This window comes from Leucopleurus acutus, assembly GCF_964270905.1.
Source record: "Leucopleurus acutus genome assembly, chromosome: 13".
NCBI lineage: Eukaryota > Metazoa > Chordata > Mammalia > Artiodactyla > Delphinidae > Leucopleurus > Leucopleurus acutus.
This window is the reverse complement of record NC_139155.1, coordinates 60,089,802-60,108,909: the sequence shown is the minus strand read 5'-3', so window position 1 is coordinate 60,108,909 and position 19,108 is coordinate 60,089,802. Positions and strand designations below refer to the sequence as shown.

At 45.3% G+C, this 19,108-nt stretch overlaps 2 protein-coding genes across 3 annotated transcripts in view; one reads left to right on the top strand and one right to left on the bottom strand.

The window, feature by feature from the left end:
• The window catches only part of MTCL1 (microtubule crosslinking factor 1), a gene marked incomplete at both ends in the record, with an annotated part of 121,892 nt that overhangs the window by 72,467 nt on the left and 30,317 nt on the right, over window positions 1–19,108 (bottom strand). The gene's annotated exons all lie outside the window — the stretch shown is intronic.
• LOC309970409 (large ribosomal subunit protein eL33-like) lies at window positions 17,016–17,753 on the top strand. Its single transcript, XM_082852798.1, has one exon. The coding sequence runs from the start codon at window positions 17,044–17,046 to the stop codon at window positions 17,380–17,382; it is 339 nt and encodes a 112-aa protein (XP_082708924.1). The 5' UTR covers window positions 17,016–17,043; the 3' UTR covers window positions 17,383–17,753.

Here is a 19,108-nt window from a genome sequence, read left to right as displayed (position 1 = left end):
GAGCGCAAGGTCGGTGGCAGCATGAGCCTTACGAATCTCTTTTGAACAAATATTTTCTTCTCAATAGAATCCAGACACACACAACCCGAGTGCGGAGAGGGGAGCACGTGGAGCGTGAAGAGGCACAGTCACCTGTCCACACGCACTTGCTCTGCTTTGGGTCCGGCGCCCAGAGCACCGCGCATCGCATCTTCCCCGCGTGGAGGCCTGGGAGGGACCTGCCCCGCCCCCTCACCCCCCAGCTGCGTCCCTCCCCCCAACTGGCCCCGCAGCTACTCCCCTGCCCTCTCCAGTAACTCTCTCCCGATGCTGGTCCAATAAGTACATCAACACACACACAGAAGGCAGCTCCGCAGGCCTCAACTCCAGCAAACCCACAGATGCCTATCTTGTGACTCCCTAAAATAAACTTCGACTGGCAAGTCGCTAAACTGTAATGAAGAAAAGCCACTTTAATAAACCAAGAACTCCCTCAAGTCAGATGAGTAATCTGATTGTAACCGCCATGCCTTCAAAAAGCATTTCAATAATCTTGCTACGACTCCTCCCAAGCTGAGAAAAATTGTTCTCAAGCCTGTGGCAGAGCAGCGTCCCTCCGGATGTATGCATTTGGGGTCCAGGTTTGCAACCCCAAGGAAGAGCTGGGCCATTCTCTAGAGTTGCTCCCTGCCCTCCATCCGATAAGATAGAAATTTCCTTCCTCGCCCAGCCAGCCAGCCAGGCGACAGCTCCTGCAGTGCTGGGTACTGGGCACTGGGTGCCCAGCCCCCGGGTCTGGGCTCTGTCCAGGCTGGTCCGGCGGTGGCAGTCTCACACAGCCAACCGGCTGACAACATTAATATTCTCACAGATTAACAACAACGAATTCAAAATATAATTTTATGTTAGCCCAGACCTCCTCTTGGAGCAAAGCTTTATCTCACTTAAACGCCAGAACAAGCTTATGAGGTAGGGACAAGTCTATTTTACACTTGCAGATGCTGCAGTTCTAATAATTAAGCAATGTGCCTGAGACACACGGTTAGGAAGTGACAGGGGAACAGGCCCTGGGCTCCCTGGCACTGTACGCTGAGGCTGGTGCCACTACAGCGGGAGGTACTGTTCTCATGGGTTTTAGCAGGTGGCACAGCCTTTACGAGCTCCAACCCGTCACTTGCTGCACCTGCCTTGGTCCAGGCTGGTGTTTCCCGTTTAGACTGTTGCAACAGCTTCCAAACTGGCCTTTCTCCTCCGGCGTCACTCTCCTGCTGGTCGTCTCCCAAAGAGGCAATTCTAAGCGTGTCACTCACCTTTTAAAGCCCTCCTGGGGCGCTCCACTGCCTTCATCCAACAATCCGAGCGGGACACGCGTCTCATGTGGTCTGCCCTTGGCCGGCTCAACCCGGCCACACCACACCCTGTGCCCCCAGGGCGGTCACACTGCATGGCCTGAGGCCCCGCTCAGGCAATCTGACCCCTCCCCTCTCATTCCAGCACGTCCCTCTCTGAAACGATTCCATCACTGCCAAGGCCAAGGCCGGAGGCTGGGCAACTGCAGCCAGTGTGCCGCAGAGCAGCTGTTATTTTCTAATGGCTCTTCGATGCCTTTATGAAATGAGTTTGGGGATACTGCACAGGGAAGAAAGCCTCAGAAATCAAAAACGCTGCTGGTGGATCAAAAACCCCATCTTTTACTGCCGCCAAACAAATAAGGTAAGTGGCCAACTGTCTCCTGAGGTCACCCGAGGCGAGCCCTGGGTCTCCATTTATAACAGGACTAAAAGTAGAGATGAGGCCTGACACTGCGATGGTGGTGTCATGTGCTGGTGGTGCTACCAGAGGACACTTCTTTTGTCCTTGTGCATCAAAGTGCTTTGAAAGGACAGCACCCCTTAGGTCACTGACAGCCCCTGAAAAGCAGCGGTGACCACCTATGACCTCAGGTTGTAAGATACAAGGATCTGGTGTCCGTCCCAGTTTACAAACCAAGTAGTTCCCTCACCAACATCTCACCCTCGGTCCACTGATTCCACCCCAAAACACAGAAGTGGCTGACCCTGAACTAACATAAAAGAAATTCTGAAGAATCTGTTCCAATCCATCAATTTCCATAGTTCCAACAGAAATATATGTTACACATATTTATATATCTTATATATGGCATATATCTCACACCCTAGCATCTGAAAACGTGAGTCAGTGATATTTTTCTGTAGCTCTGAATTTTCATTCATCCTGTTATTAAATAAGTTGCCATCAACTATTTTCGTTTTCTTTCTCTTGGTTATAAATATTTGGTTTCTTTAAGCTTGTCGAAATTTTTGTTTAGTATTTTCTCCAAGTGGGAGCTTACCTTTTGCTCATTATACGTATTGTACCAAAGTCATAAAACATTTCACTGTCGATGAAAAGCAGAAACCACGGGGAGTTTTAAGGGACTTAAGGTAGAAATGTTTATAGTTAAAAAAAATTATTTTTATCAACTTAGTGTGTTGGCGTCAACAGCTAATGTAGTGGCGATGCGTGATGGCCCTGTATTCTCGGCGGGGGAGGGAGAGGGGCTCCACCTGTCTGCATGGGGACGCACGTGCCAGGGGCCCTCACCTTCACCAGAGTGGGCTCAGCTGCTCAGCTTTAGGTGGCACCGATATTCATTCATTCAGCAAATAGTCATTTGAGTTTGACTATATGTTAAATAGAACTCCACCGTGATGGAGGTAAAAACGCCTAAGACAGTGCCTGCCTTCAAGGAGCTTAGGGTCCAGCAGAGATGTCCAGATGCACACCCGAATAAGAACAAAACAGGGCAGTGTGTGATGCGTGCTGGAGCTCCCAGGGGGGGAGCACTCACTTCCAGAGGCTTCTTCAGGGATCTGGGAGCCTCAGCACCAGGGACTGGAGGGGAGAGGGCCCTGCAGGGGCAGCCGACCAGGGGGCTGCAGCCTGGAGGCAGGAGCAGGTGTATGGCACATGGCCTGGGCGGTCACCAGGGCTCCTGAGGATGACGTGGAAGACAAAGGTGGAAGGGGCTTCCTGATGCCCAGCTAAGGAGTCTACTTCATCCACCGGAAAGCCAGTCCCCAGTGATTGCTGGGCCCGGGAGAGACTGTGCAGAACTGGTTGGAGGGCAGGGCCGAGTGGGGGTGGGGATGGGAGCCCTGCAATAGAGGCCGGAACTGAAGGGGCCGGACCAGGAGACCCTGCGGTGGAGGAAGCTGACTGGGCCTGCGGAGCCCGCAGACATGGCGGCCAAGGGCAGTTCTGAGCGTTTGGGAACTGAGGACTAGTGGACCCACCACAACATGGAAGTGAGGAAGGGGAGCTGGGGTGATGTCCAGCCAGCTGTCCTGACCCCCGTGGGAGGTCTCTCTCGGGGGACCCCAGTGTGGGGGACTTGGGGGGAGGCGGTGAGGACAGGGTCAGGCAGCCCTGCTCAGGCGACCCCTCCAGTTTAAGAGAAGTACAGTAAAATGAATTACCAAGAGACGAAACGGAACATGCAAGCCCACTGACCCTGCGTGTGGATGTCACATTCCTACGAGAGTTTCCAGGGGCTTTCTCTCCATCTCTGGGCGTCCAGTGCTGTGGGGTGAACTGTGTCCCCCAGAAAGATCTGCTCAATGGGACTTCCCTGGTGGCGCAGTGGTTGAGACTCTGCACCCCCAATGCAGGGGGCCCGGGTTCAATCCCTCGTCAGGGAACTAGATCCCACATGCCGCAACTAAGGAGCCCACCTTCCGCAGCTAAGACCCGGCGCAACCAAATAAGTAAATAAATAAATAGATCTGGTCAGTCCTAACCCCCGTACCTGTGCATGGACCCTTAACTGGAAACGGGGTCTCTGCAGATGTCACTGAGGTAAGATGCGGTCACTGAGGTAAGATACGATCACCTGGACGAGGGTAGGTCTTAATCCAGCGTGACTGGTGTCCTCGTTAGAGGAGCAGAGTCAGAGAGACACAGAGATAGAGAGGGAGGGAAAGAGAACAGCTTGTGGGGCGCAGACACATGGGGAAGATGTCTTTGTGAGGACGGAGGCAGAGACGGCAGTTAGGCAGCTGAAGCCAGGGAGCCCGGGAGCAGAAGGGCAGAGAGGCCTGGACAGGCCCCCCCCAGAGCCTGCAGAGACGGCGTGGCCCTGTGACACCTTGATTCTAGACTCCACAACTGGGAGAGAATAAACTTCCGGTTTTTAAGCCAACACCCAGTTTGTGGCACTTTGTGACGGCAGCCCAGGGGTCCCTGGTACCCGTGTGGGTTGGCAGCACCTGGGGACCCGCCAGGGAAGGTCTAAGGCTGTGTACGTAGTCACTCCAGAAAGCTGAGCATCCTCTCAGATTTCCACTGGGAAGAGCCAGGCCATTGCAGGACACTCGGGAAGAATGACCGCTGTGATTATCAGTGGGCCCTAGGCAACAGTTGTCATGGGGAGAAGCGAACCTGCAAGTTTAGCCAGATTCCCAAGCTAAACCTGCAACTGGCTCCCAGCATTCAGCTGCTGTCTGCTTTCTCTGAGAACAGAACACCCCCCTTTTTTGCATTTACAGTTAACTCGGCGTTTTAAGTCTCTTAAGGACAGAGTTTCCCCATGGGAAGCCCAGAGAGGTCAGTCCAATTAAAAAAAAAAAAATCCCATTGGAGGCACACCCAATCCTCAGGTATGTATTCATTACAACCAGATATCATGAGATAATTATGGTTAATCATCCCGCATCAATAACACACGTCCATCGCTCCAGGAGCTCTGGGCTCCGCCACAGTGAGGACCCAGCTCTCCAGGGGTGGGGGGACGGTGAGCACGCGTAGCGGCGGGGAGGTGGCAGCAGGGTCTGCAGCTCCTAAAAGCACCTTGGGAGAGAGACTTCCTTACAAGAAGGAAGACCACCGACTGACCCTCAATCTTATTTTACTCCAAAGAGGACAAGGAATCACGTGGGGGAGCACCCACTTTAGCATCTCCAGCGTTTTGTGGATTGGAATTACGTGGGACGCCCCCCGTCATACCCCTCACCCTGGCCCAGAATAACAACGCCGGTAACAGCAGTGACAGCCATGGCTGTATCCCCTAGGCAACCTAGACACGCCTCCCAACTCCTCATGACCACCTGCCTAGGGAGGGAGGCAGGAACGACCCCGATTAAAAAAGAAAATGCTGGCCCCCTAGGAAACATCATCTCCAGGGATGACGTGGGGGGACAGGTCAAAAAAACATCTGCCAGGTGGGAAAACCAGGGCCATCACCCCTTTGGCTACGCACAGCATGCTGCATCCTTACAGCTGCCTCATGTTACCTGTGATAAACTTGCCAGTCAACCCTCTCTCTTCATTTCTTCAGAACACAGACATGTAAAAGTATATAATACAAGACAAGGTTCCAGGTCCAACCCTGAGAGGGCAGCCGGTTAGCTCTGAACAGAGCTGAAGACACGTGACTAACAGACCACTCTACTAATACACTCCAGCAGCCCGTCAACAGGTGAGATATTCCCCCTCGTGGCAGCGGTTCCCAGCAAGAGCAGAGGTCAGAGCCCACTGGGTGTTTTTTCACAAGCACACACACACACACACTTCAGGATTCACTTGTCAGAATAGGGGGAAAAGGGTGTACAGTTTACAAAAGGTCCCTGATAATGGGCAGACTGCTCTAAGAAACAATTCAATGGGTCATCCACCTGGGGAAATGAGAAAAGCTCCACTCACACCCTACCTCACAGCTAAATCCTATTTGGGTGAAGAACCTAACTGTGAAAGTTGCCAAACCTATAAAAAATTATAGGAAAATATGTTCATGACCTGGGAGCATGTGCCATAAAGGAAAAGACTGATCAATTTTTTTTTTTTTTTTTTTTTTGCGGTACGCGGGCCTCTCACTGCTGTGGCCTCTCCCGTTGCGGAGCGCAGGCTCCGGACGCGCAGGCTCAGCGGCCATGGCTCACGGGCCCAGCCGCTCCGCGGCATGTGGGATCTTCCCGGACAGGGGCACGAACCCGCGTCCCCTGCATCGGCAGGCGGACTCTCAACCACTGCGCCACCAGGGAAGCCCAAGACTGATCAATTTAACCACATTAAAATTTAAACTTCTGTTCATCAAAAGATATTACCCAAAAAAATGAGAACGATACATCACAAACCAGAAGATGACACTTTATAGCATTTGCAACCTAAAACCATAAGGATATATCATTTCGTTCAGCAGATGGCAGAAAGTCTGACCATACAAGAGTTGGCACAGATATGCATAATGAAATTTTCATAAATTGCTGGTTAGGTATAAGCTATTACAACCACTTTGATAAACCATTTGGCATTTCTTAGTAAAATGGAACATATGCAAAGGACTTAAATAGACATTTGTCCAAAGAAGAGACACAGATGGCCGATAGGCACATGAAAAGATGCTCAGCATCACCAGTCATTATGGAAACGCAGGTCAAAACCACCATGAGATACCTTTTAACACCCATTAGGACGATGCTACGAAAAAATTAGAAAATAACAAGTGTTGGTGAGGATGTGGATAAACTGGAACTCCTTGTGCATAGCTGATGGAATGTAAGAGTTCAGCCATTGTGGAAAAGAACAGAGGGCCCTCAAAACATTAAAAATAGAATTACCATCTGATCCAGAAATTCCACTTCTGAGTATGTACCCCAGAAGAACTGAAAGTAGGACTTGAAGAGATATTTGTACACCCATGTTCATAGCAATATTGTTCACAAGAGCCAAGAGGTGAAAGCAACACAAGCGTCTGACAGATCAATGGGTAAACAAAATGTGGTCAATACACACAACAGAATATTATTTAGCTTTAACAAGGAAAGAAATTCCGACATGTGTTATAACACGCATGAACCTCAGGACATCATGCTAAGAAAAATAAGCCAGTCATAAAAGGACAAATACTGCATGATTCCACTTATAGGAGGTACCTAGAGTAGCCAAATTCATAGAGACAGAAAGTAGAATGGTGGCTGCGAAGGGCTTGGAAGGCGGGAGAATAGGAAATTCGTGTTTGATGGGCACAGAGTTTCAGTTTTGTAAGATGAAAAAATGCTCTGGAGATGGATGTTGGTGATGGTAGCACAATAATGTGAATGAACTTAATGTCACTAAACTGTACACCAAAAAATGGTCAAAATGGTAAACGTTATGTTATGTATATTTTGCCACAATTTTTAAACAATAAAAATAACATAAATTGAACACGTACACATCCTATAGCCCAGCACACCTCCTCTTAGGAATATACATTGGAGAGGTTATGACACGCAGGAACGGGGAGATGCCGAGCCATGTTTTTATGACATGGTTATATAATAACCAGAAACACGGTTTTATAATAACGAGAAGCAACCAAACAACCCAAAAGACAAGAGGCGAAATCCAGACGGTGCCCGTAACAAAGAGCAGTGACAATGAATAAACTACAGCTACCTGCATCAGCATGGATGAATATCAAAACCGTACCATCCAGTGATATAATATGTCACAGAAGACTATCTACAGTATGACTCCATTCCACTGCTTATTCAAAAATAAGCAAGACTAGGGTTTCCCTGGTGGCAGAGTGGTTGAGAGTCCGCCTGCCGATGCAGGGGACGCGGGTTCGTGCCCCGGTCCGGGAAGATCCCACATGCTGCGGAGCAGCTGGGCCCGTGAGCCATGGCCGCTGAGCCTGCGCGTCTGGAGCCTGTGCTCTGCAACGGGAGAGGCCACAACAGCGAGAGGCCGGCGTACCACCAAAAAAAAAAAAAAAAAGCAAAACTAAACAATATACCTCAGGAAACATGAAAAGCCTCAGATCAACAACCTAACCTTACACCTGAAGCAACTAGAGAAAGAACAACAAACCAAACCCAAAGTTAGTAGAAGGAAAGAAATCATAAAGATCAGAGCAGAAATAAATGATAGAGACAAAGAAAATAGAAAAGATCAATGAAACTAAAAGCCAGTTCTTTGAAAAGAAAAACAAAATTGATAAAACTTTAGCCAGACTCATCAAGAAAAAAAAGGGAGAGGGCTCAATTCAATAAAATTAGAAATGAACAAGGAGAAGTTATAACAGACACTACAGAAACACAAAGGATCATAAGAGACTACTGCAAGTTGCTATATGCCAATAAAATAGACAACCTAGAAGAAATGAAAAAATTCTTAGAAAGGTACAATCTCCCAAGACTGAACCAGGAAGAAATACAAAATATGAACAGACCAATCACAAGTAATGAAACTGAAACTGTGATTAAAACACTCCCAACCAGAGTGAAGTAAGTCAGAAAGAGAAAAACAAATATTGTATATTAACGCATATATGTGGAACCTAGAAAATGGTACAGATGAACCGGTTTTCAGAGCAGAAATTGAGACACAGATGTAGAGAATAAACGTATGAACACCAAGGGGAAAGCGATGGGGGGGTGGGGGTGGGGGTGGGATGAATGGGGAGATTGGGATTGACATATATACACTGATGTGTATAAAATGTATGACTAGTAAGAAAATAAACATTTTTTTAAAAGTTGGCAAAAGCCTTCCCTTTTATTTTTAAAAATATCACTAATATCTAAGTTTATATGTAACTGCAAGTGGAACTGTACAAAAATTTATGGAAAAGCTGGCATTTTTTAATTTGGAGTTACCTAGGTTAGAATATCAAATTTCCCAAAAGGGTAAAAAGAAAAACAAACTCCCAACCAACAGAAGTCCAGAACCAGATGGCTTCACACGCAAATTCTACCAAACATTTAGAGAAGAGTTAACACCTATCCTTCTGAAACTATACCAAAAAATTGCAGAGGAAGGAACACTCGCAAACTCATTCTATGAGGCCACCATCACCCTGATACCAAAACCAGACAAAGATACAACAAAAAAAGAAAATTACAGGCCAATATCACTGATGAACATAGACGCAAAAATCCTCAACATAATACTAGCAAATGGAATCCAGCAGCACATTAAAAGGATCATATACCACGATCAAGTGGGATTTATCCCAGGGATGTGTGGATTTTTCAATATCCGCAAATCAATCAGTGTGATACACCACATCAACAAACTGAAGAATAAAAATCATATGATTGGGCTTCCCTGGTGGCACAGTGGTTGGGAGTCCGCCTGCCGATGCAGGGGACACGGGTTCGTGCCCCGGTCCAGGAAGATCCCACGTGCTGTGGAGCGGCTGGGCCCATGAGCCGTGGTTGCTGAGCCTGCATGTCCGGAGCCTGTGCTCCAAAACGGGAGACGCCACGACAGTGAGAGGCCCACGTACCGCAAAAAACAAACAAAACAAACGAACAGTTAAAAGCTTTTGCACAACAAAGAAAACCATGAACAAAACAAAAAGACAACACTCAGAATGGGAGAACATGTTTGCAAACGACGTGACTGACAAGGGATTAGTCTCCAAAATTTACGAACAGCTCATGCAGCTCAACATCAAAAGAAAACCCAATCAAAAAATGGGCAGAAGCCCTAAACAGACATTTCTCCAAAGACATACAGGTGGCCAAGAGGCACGTGAAAATGCCAACATCGCAACACGATGCTCAATATCGCTAATTATTAGAGAAATGCAAATCAAAACTACAATGAGATATCACCTCACACCAGTCAGAATAGCCATCAAAAAGTCTACAAACAGTAAATGGGTGTGGAGAAAAGGGAACCCTACACTGCTGGTAGGAATGTAAATTGATACAACCACTATGGAAAACAGTAGAGAGGTTCCTTAAAAAACTAAAAATAGGACTACAATATGATCCCGCAATCCCACTCCTGGGCATATATCTGGAGAAAACCATAATTCAAAAAGATACATGCACCCCAGTGTTCATTGCACCACTATTTATTACAGTAGCCAAGACATGGAAGCAACTTAAATCTCCATCAACAGAGGAATGGATAAAGAGGATGTGGTACATATATACAATGGAATACTACTCAGCCATAAGAATAAAATAATGCCATTTGCAGCAACATAGAAGGACCTAGAGATTATCATACTAAGTCAGTCAAACAGAGAAAGACAAATATCATGCCATCGCTTATATGCAGAATCTTAAAAAAATGATACAAATGAACTTAGTTACAAAATAGAAATAGACTCACAGAGTTAGAAAACAAACTTATGGTTACCAGAGGGGAAAGGTGGGGTGGAGGGATAAATTGGGAGTTTGGGATTGACATATACACACTGCCTTATTTCAAATAGATAACCAAGAAGGACCTACTGTATAGCACAGGGAACTCTGCTCAATATTCTGTAGTAACCTAAATGGGAAAACAATTTGAAAAAGAATAGATACATGTGTATGTATAACTGAATCACTGCTGTACACCTGAAACTAATACAAAATTGTTAATCAACTATACTCCAATATAAAACAAAAATTAGAAGAAATAAACAATATACTTCTTTGGGATACAAACAGTTGGCAAACTATAAAGAAAAGGAAGGAAAAAATAGAATTCAAGATAATGTTGACCTGAGGGTGACAGATTATCTTACATGGATGGTCAAACAAACTGGTAACATTCTACTGTCTAAGATGAGTATTCTTTTTACTTTCGTCTTTAAATTTTACGTATATTATATGTAATATATATAATGTATATATACATATATGTATACATATTTTAAATACATTATTTTTCTGGATAATATAGTTTGTAATGTTTTTTAAAAATAGTGTTTGCGAAAGAGAACGAGTTTAGTTTACGACTGAGACGCTCCAACTCTCAAACCCTCTCACATATTAGGAGGTGATTTTGTCCCTCTGATCCTCTGTGAGCAGCCCAGACCTCTCCCCAGCTCTTATCCCCTTGTGGATCATGGGATTAGTGGAGACCAAAGACCATGGCTGGACAACTTCTGTGGGTTGGCTGCCCTGTTCTGCGCCCTGCACAGGCGTCAGAACAAGGGAACCCATGGGGCTGGGTGGCGGAATGAGGGACTCTTCCGATTTTCAGTGCAGCCCAGCCCAGAGCCTTACAAAGATGAAAAGGAACAGAAAACAGTATGCGAGGGCCCTGGTCTTGGACAAAGGGGCTGCTGTAGCTTTTCACAGAACCTGACAGATATTACACCAGGGTTCAAATGGGTCATACACACATCGGAGTTCATACATTCTTTTTTAAAGTATCCAAGCTTGTTAAAAAAAAAAAAAAAAAAGACAGAAGAAACGAAACAGACAGAAGGAATGTGCCAAAGACAATAAAAGAAATAGAGGATTCAGTCCCAAGAAACAGCAGGAGGCAGGGAGAGGAATGGGGACCAGGTGAAGTTTTCATCTTAGAATTTCCACGTAAATCTTCTGATGTGTTTGAACTGGGCAATTTATCAACACAATAAAAAATCATGCTCCGAGGGGATGAGAAAAACATGGTGCCCCTTAGAGAAGGCAATCAGGAGCTACAAAAGTTGGAAAGGCTTCAAATACCAATGATACTGCAATCTTCCTTGAAAAAGGAACTTCTGGAAAATGTATTATTGCTCCATCACTGGAGGAAAATGTGAGCTGGCAGAATGGGATAACGGAAAAAGAACACCAGGCAGGAAACCGGGGATCTGTTAGGGAGCTACGCCCACCCAGCATGTGGTAGGTGGTAGGAAGGGTATGGATGGGCTGGGCCCTCTGCCACCTGGAGGTGTGAGATTCTCAGCTCTGCCACGTACCGGCTCTGTGACACAGGGCAGGCTGACAGAGGGCAGGCTTGTCAGCCAGTGAGCCTTGGTTTTCTTATCATTAAAGTGGGAACATGAAAATGCCCACTTCAAAGGGTGGTCGTGAAGATTAGCCAAGCATTGGAAGCATTTAATACCCAGTGGTGCATAATAAATGTTACACCCCAGGCCTCAATTTCCCAACTATGCAATTGCAGGAAGGAATAAATGAGCTCTAGCCTCACCAGCTTTAAACTTGTTTCCCTGCTGTGGTAGGCAGAACAATTCCCTCCTCCCCAAAAGGCCTGCTTCCTTAATCCATGGAACCTGCGACTGCATGATGCCATATGCCAAAGGGTAATTACAGCTGCCAATCAGCTGACCTTGAAATAGGGAGACTCTCCTGAGTTACCCCAGTAGGCTCCATGTCATCAGGGTCCTTGGAAATGGAAGCAGGAGAGAGAATCCTGCCATTGCTGGATCTGAAGGTGGAGGAAGAGGGTTTGAGTCCAGAAATGAGGATGTGCCTGGGGGCTGGAAAGGGCAAGGAAACGGATCCTCTCCTAGAGTCTCCAGAAAGGAACACAGTCCTGAAAAACCTTCATTTTAGCCAGCGAGTGACTTACTTCTGCTGCAGCCCCCCGGGGGGGAGCCGGACAGGCAGCAATGGAAGCAGCTTGGAGCACGGGAGAGGGAGCCTCCCCTGCAGAGCGCGGCCAGGCCCCGGGACACAGGACCCAGCTCCCAGCTCCTCCAGCCGGCCTGTTTCAAGAGCCATTTAACTCTCCATTAACCTGATGTGATGAGCACAGAGAAATGAACTCCCAACTCCCGGCAGCAACCGCATTGCAATTTACGGCACCCGCTAACCGATGTGCGAGTTTCTGCTTACGTCCCTCACGCCCTTCCTCGCCGGTGGGTGCATCGGGCCCTCTCCTCTCGTCTCCTGCAGTTTTCTATTTAGCTGTTATTCCACTCACATTTCCCATCCCGCAGTCTTTTCTCGGTTGTGCAGTTTGCCGTCAGCACCCATATCATTTTTGCAGACCTGACCGAGGTCTCACAACAAAAACCCCAAGACCCTTCAACCTTCCACTCATCCCACTTCAAAATGTTCGTGAAAAGCAAGTATCCTCCCGCATGAGGCGTGCGGTGAGGAGACCACTCGGTTGGCACTTGATGCTCCATTTTTAACTTCACTGACCAAATATCAGAGCAACTTCTGGCCCAGGCACCACCTTGGCACTCAGGACACGACGACAGCCACAGTCCCTGCCCCGAGCAAGCTCACTCTCTGCAGCCACAGGCTCTCGCAAGGAACTGTCTTAGGTTACACGCCTTCATCTCCTTGGGCTCGGGGGCATCTGTCCCATGGGGGTGATGAAACAGTTCCCCTCACAGGGGCTGAAAGGTGCAAATAAACCCAAGCATGAAGCACCATCTCGAAATGGCCATTATCTTATTTGTTAAGGATTTCTCATAGTTGAGCAGGTTTCCGCTTCCCTGAACACAGTAAGAGAGCTCTAAAGACTGGACTTCCGTTAATGGAAAAAACAAGCCAGATGGAGGTGAGTGAGTAAAAGAGCAACATACAACTATTTCTTTACTAACTAATTACTAGGACACATTCGCCTCCAAACTCGCTCAGCAGAACAGGCTCCGGGAGACGCTCAGTTGTTTTCCAAGGAGATGGTTGTTTTAATAACCCAGAGACAAGCTACGTCACTCCCCCCTCCTCTTTACAATCACAGCCGTCGGGGGCGACCCTCCGTCCAGCACATCCACGTGCACACAGCCCTCCCTGACCAGACTTCACCAAGATAAATAATGCTCTCGTCCGTTCTTGAATTACTCTGACCTCTCTGACAGATGCTGGCGTGCATCTCTGGAACATGCGTCCTTAATAACAAGGGAAGAAACATCCCAGGCAGCGTAGGATCTCTTACAGACGCCACAGATACGCAGAGGGATTTCTACAGGAAGGCACGTTCATGCTCCTGGCAGGCAGCCCTCAGTCACTGCCTCTCCCCTACTGTGCACACACCCCAGTCCTGCCGGGGAACCTGCCTCCTGGCAGCACCCCTCTGCCACCCCTTAGCTCCCACATTCCAGGGATGTTTTCTCAGATGCGCATGACAAGCACTGAAACCCACCAGTTCCAGGCTTCTGCGGTGTCTTCCACGAGTTAACTGGCCCCCCCTTCCAACACAGCCCCTGGTGCTGAGGTCTTCTTCTGTGATTTCTCGCTCCGTGGAGCCTGGTCTGTGGATACGCTGTAGCGGCTAGAGCCAGGCAGGGTAGAAGTTGGCCAAGAAGGAGTCGGTGAGCTTCCCTCCCAACTCTCAAAGCGCCATGCGCTACTCATCCACGGACCAGGTCAGTCCAACCTGACTTGAAAAGGCAGCTCTTGGGCAGAATGTGTTCGGGGGCACGGTGTTGCAGGGCAAGCTCACAAGAGGCAGCTCTAGTTTCCGTTCCAAAAGCAAAAGAAACACCATGCCTTCATTCTCTGCAAATGGTCCGCTAGATTTCCCAAATCTCCCAAGGCAGTTTTCTAATTATGTGTGTTTACTGGCCAATTTGTCTCCAAATATTAAAGACTAGCTCCTCAAAAACCGTGCTATCAACCCACGGGGCTTTGCATTAAGAGTATAGTGCTGGGAAAACTGGACAGCTGTATGTAAAAGAAAGAAAATAGAACACTCCCTAACACCATACACAAAATAAACTCAAGATGGATTAAAGACCTAAATGTAAGACTGGCTGCTATACAACTCCTAGAGGAAAACAGAACACTTTTTGACATAAATCACAGCAACATCTTTTTGGATCTGCCTCCGAGAATAGCGGAAATAAAAACAGAAATAAACAAATGGGACCTAATTAAGCTTAAAAGCTTTTGCACAGCAAAGGAAACCATAAAGAAAATGAAAAGACAACCTACAGAATGGGAGAAAATATTTGCAAATGATGCAACCAACAAGGGATTAATCTCCAAAATATAAAAACAGCTCATACAGCTCAATATCAAAAAAAAAAAACAACCCAATCAAAAAGTGGGCAGAAGACCTAAATAGACATTTCTCCAAAGAAGACATAGAGATGGCCAAAAGGTACATGAAAAGATGCTCAACACTGCTACTTATTAGAGAAATGCAAATCAAAACTACAATGAGGTACCACCCCACACCGGTCAGAATGGCCATCATCAAAAAGTCTACAGATAATAAATGCTGGAGAGGGCGTGGAGAAAAGGGAACCCTCCTACACCATTGGTGGGAATGCAAATTGGTGCAGCCACTATGGAGAACAGTATGAAGGTTCCTTAAAAAACTAAAACAGAGCTACCATATGATCCAGCAATCCCACTCCTGGGCATATATCCTGAGAAAACCATAATTTGAAAAGATACATGCACCCCAATGTTCACTGCAGCACTATTTGCAATAGCCAGGACATGGAAGCAGCCTAAATGTCCATCAACAGATGAGTGAATAAAGAAGATGTGGGGTGTGTGTGTGTGTATATATATATACACATATATATATATATATATACACATATATATATATATATACACATATATATATATACACACATATATATATACATATATATATATACATATACATACAGTGGAATATTACTCAGTCATCAAAAAGACTAAAATAATGCCATTTCCAGTAACATGGATGGACCTAGACATTATCATACTAAGTGAAGTAAGCCAGGCAAAGACAAATATCATATGATATTGCTTATATGCGGAATCTAAAAAAAAGATACAAATGAACATATATACAAAACAGAAATAGACCCACACACAGAAAACAAACTCATGGTTACCAAAGGGGAAAGGACTGGGAGGGATAAATTAGGAGTTTGGGATTAACCGATACACACTACAATATATAAAATAGATAACCAACAAGGATCTACTGTATAGCACAGGGAACTATATGCATTATTTTTAAATAACCTATAATGGGCAACAATCTGAAAAAGAATATACACATATATACATACACATATGCATATATATACATATATAACTGAATCATTTTGCTGTACACCTGAAACTAACACAACACTGTAAATCAACTATACTTCAATTAAAAAATAAATTAAAAAGAGCACCTATAAAAAATAACTTTGCAAGAGAAAACCAAAATCGCCTACTCGCTCACTCTGAGTTTCCTACTTTAAACTGGGGACAAAAATACATCTGTAAGACCCATAAATGCAAAGACTTATTAGTATATAGAGTAACTTAGCTAGAATGACAATATTGCTCTCCAGCAAATGGTTAATGCATAAAATTATCGTTTAAAAACTGCACTAGTGGGGGCTTCCCTGGTGGCGCAGTGGTTGAGAGTCCGCCTGCCGATGCAGGGGACACGGGTTCGTGCCCCGGTCCGGGAAGATCCTGCATGCCGGGGAGCGGCTGGGCCCGTGAGCCATGGCCGCTGAGCCTGCGCGTCCGGAGCCTGTGCTCCGCAACGGGAGAGGCCGCGGCAGTAAGAGGCCCGCGTACCGCAAAACAAACAACAACAACAAAAAAAACTGCACTAGTAAGCTCAGAGCAGAGGGTTCCTAAGCTTTTTAGTTGGATGGCGGTGGCGGCTCCAGTGAATAGCTACAGACAGAAAGGAAAGTCCTCCAGTATGGAAAGGGAGACAAGGCAAAACGTTTTTGGAGGGAAATGCTGTTGACTATGAAACTGACTAAAACTGTTATTTCATGAAGAGCATTAGAGGTGAAATAAGAAAACTGAAATATATTTATTCTTTTAGACCAATACACTCCAGTAAGATTTACACGGTGGCAGCCTCAGAGAGCCTGTATTTCGGGGAAACAGATCTTCACTTCCAGAAGCTCCGACTGAGACCTTCTGCTACCAGTCTCTGCGTCATCAGCTATGCCTGCCAGACACTGCCAGGCAATTGGACCCAGACATCAGCAAACATACCCTGAGCTAGACAGGCTGGGCCACCACAATCAATAAGAAATGAGAACACATTGCAAGTCCCAAGGTGGATAAATAAGAGGAAATCCACATATAGGACATTTGTTCTGAGTAAATCCTACAAGTTCTCATCAGAAGAAAAAATATTGTTTTTGATTTCTTTAATTTTGTATTTATATGAGGTGATGCGTGTTTACTAAACTTACTGTGATAATCATTTAATGATATATGAAACTCTGGGGCAAATAAGTGGGGTAGGCTCGGCTATATGCCTCAACGAGGCACTGGTGTGGCTCTGAGGCTCCACCAGCTCATGATTTCTATGGAATCCAGCAACAGGGAAGACAGAATGGAGGAGATATGGGACTGACGGTGCTGGTCCCCTGACCTCCAAGAACGGGTGCTCCAGCCTGCTGGGAACAGGACTTCTAAAATGACAAATATGTCTGGAAGGCTGTGGTCCAAGGCCATTTTTGCTGACTATAAGCAGGGTCTATGGAACCAGAGGGAGCACACAGCTCTCCTGAAAATTGATGGTGTATATGCTCGAGATGAAACTGATTTCTATCTAGGCAAGAGATGTGCTTATATGTACAAAGCAAAGAACAACACAGTAACTCCTGGTGGAAAATCTAAAACCAGAGTAATCTGGGGAAAGATAACTCGCACTCCTGGAAACAGTGGCATGGTTTGTGCCAAATTTGGAAGCAACCTTCCTGCTAACGCCACTGGACACAGAATCCGTGTGATGCTGTACCCTTCAAGGATTTAAACTTATTGAAAAGCAGATAAAACTGTGGATTTGTTCTCTTGTAAAAAAAAAAAAATGATACGTCAAATCATTATGCTGTACACCTTAAACTTATACAGTGCTGCATGTCAATTATATCTCATTAAAACTAAAATAAAAGTTACAAAAAAAAAGAAATCCACATCAAGATGAATCACTGCATGTGAAACTGCAGTGGTAACAAGAAAAACTTAAAAGGAACCAGAGGGAAAGTCAGATTACCAGCAAAGAACAACAATTAGGCTGACAACAGCAACAGGTATCAAAAAGTAATGGAATTGTATCTCTAGAAGTGCTGAGGAAAACAACTGTTAACCTAAAATTCTCTACCCAATTAAATTACCATTTGAGAGTATTTTTTAGGTAGACAGGGGCCTCTGTGCAGAGATTATCTCCTACATAGGCTTACTGAAATAACCCTAAATGCATCCCAGCAAGAAGTAACAGAACCTGGAAAGAAAATGGTAACCAAAGTTGGTAAATTTAGATTTAAAAGGTGAATCAGCATAAGTACTTACAATTAAAATAAAATGGACCTTAAAATGGGGTAGCAGGGATTTGACACTCAATTATTTTCAGCAAGTCACAGTGTCAGAAGGAGTTTGTGTCCTTCAGGAGAATGGTAAATACACTTTTAAGTATGTTTGTTAAAATTTGCAAAGAACAGAGATATAAATTCTAAACCAACAGAGAGAATTAAAAAAACAACCCCTGTATTTTTGATGGAATGCAGGAAGGTTAAAAAAAGAAGAAAAAAAACCATGGTGGCAGGAAAAGTAAATAACATGGCAGAACAAGTCCAACTCTAAGTGCAATCACAGTAACTCTAAATGGAACAAACTCACTTATTAAGATAAACATGGATTACCTCTCACACACACTCAGCCTTAAACTGCTTAAAACATGACACAGAAAAGTTGAAAACAAAAAAGTAAAAAAATTATACCAGCAAACAATACTGCAAAGAAAGCGGACGTAGCAATATTGGTACAATGTGATACTGAGAGCAGCATCAGACACGTTGGAACCCAAGGCAAAAGCACTAACAGAGATAATGCATTTAAGAACAGAAGAACCACCTACCAAGTTATGATAATCATGAATTTTTATGCACCCAATAATAATGTAGCAAACACTTTCTCAAACCAAATTCACTTTATTCTACTGAAATGGCCCCAAAAACAAGAGACAAGAAAGCCAACCCACTGGTGGGACATATCATGGCCTTGAGGGAGTCTGACCATTATAAAAGAATCATTATTTTAATTACAGAAATGAGACTATTTGGGGGAGTTAAAAGTGAACAGAAGGCTATGTATTATTCAAGAGTGACCATAGAAATTATAGATCTAGATCTCATTTAAGAAGCAGGGAAGGACTAGACTCATAAGATAAATTAGAATGAGGCAATTGTGGGGAGACATCAACTATTTTATGTTTTCCCTACTGAGTCCCATTTGTTTAACGTAAAAGTCATATTTTTATATACATTAAATTCAAGAGTGTCCTTTTATTCCCTTTTCAAAAATTAAGAAGAAAATTTTTGGCCTCGCCACGAGGCATGTGGGATCTTAGTTCCCCAGCCAGGGATCAAACCCGCACCCCTTGTAGTGAAAGCACGCTGGACCACCAGGGAAGTCCCAAGAGTGTCCTTTCACTGACAATGTGTTCAGTTGAATGAAACAAAGTCCCAGTGCTCGGGGGGGGT

Bases quoted from the DNA above. Each gene is read 5' to 3' on its own strand.
- LOC309970409 (XM_082852798.1), top strand. From the start codon at position 17,044: ATGACAAATATGTCTGGAAGGCTGTGGTCCAAGGCCATTTTTGCTGAC.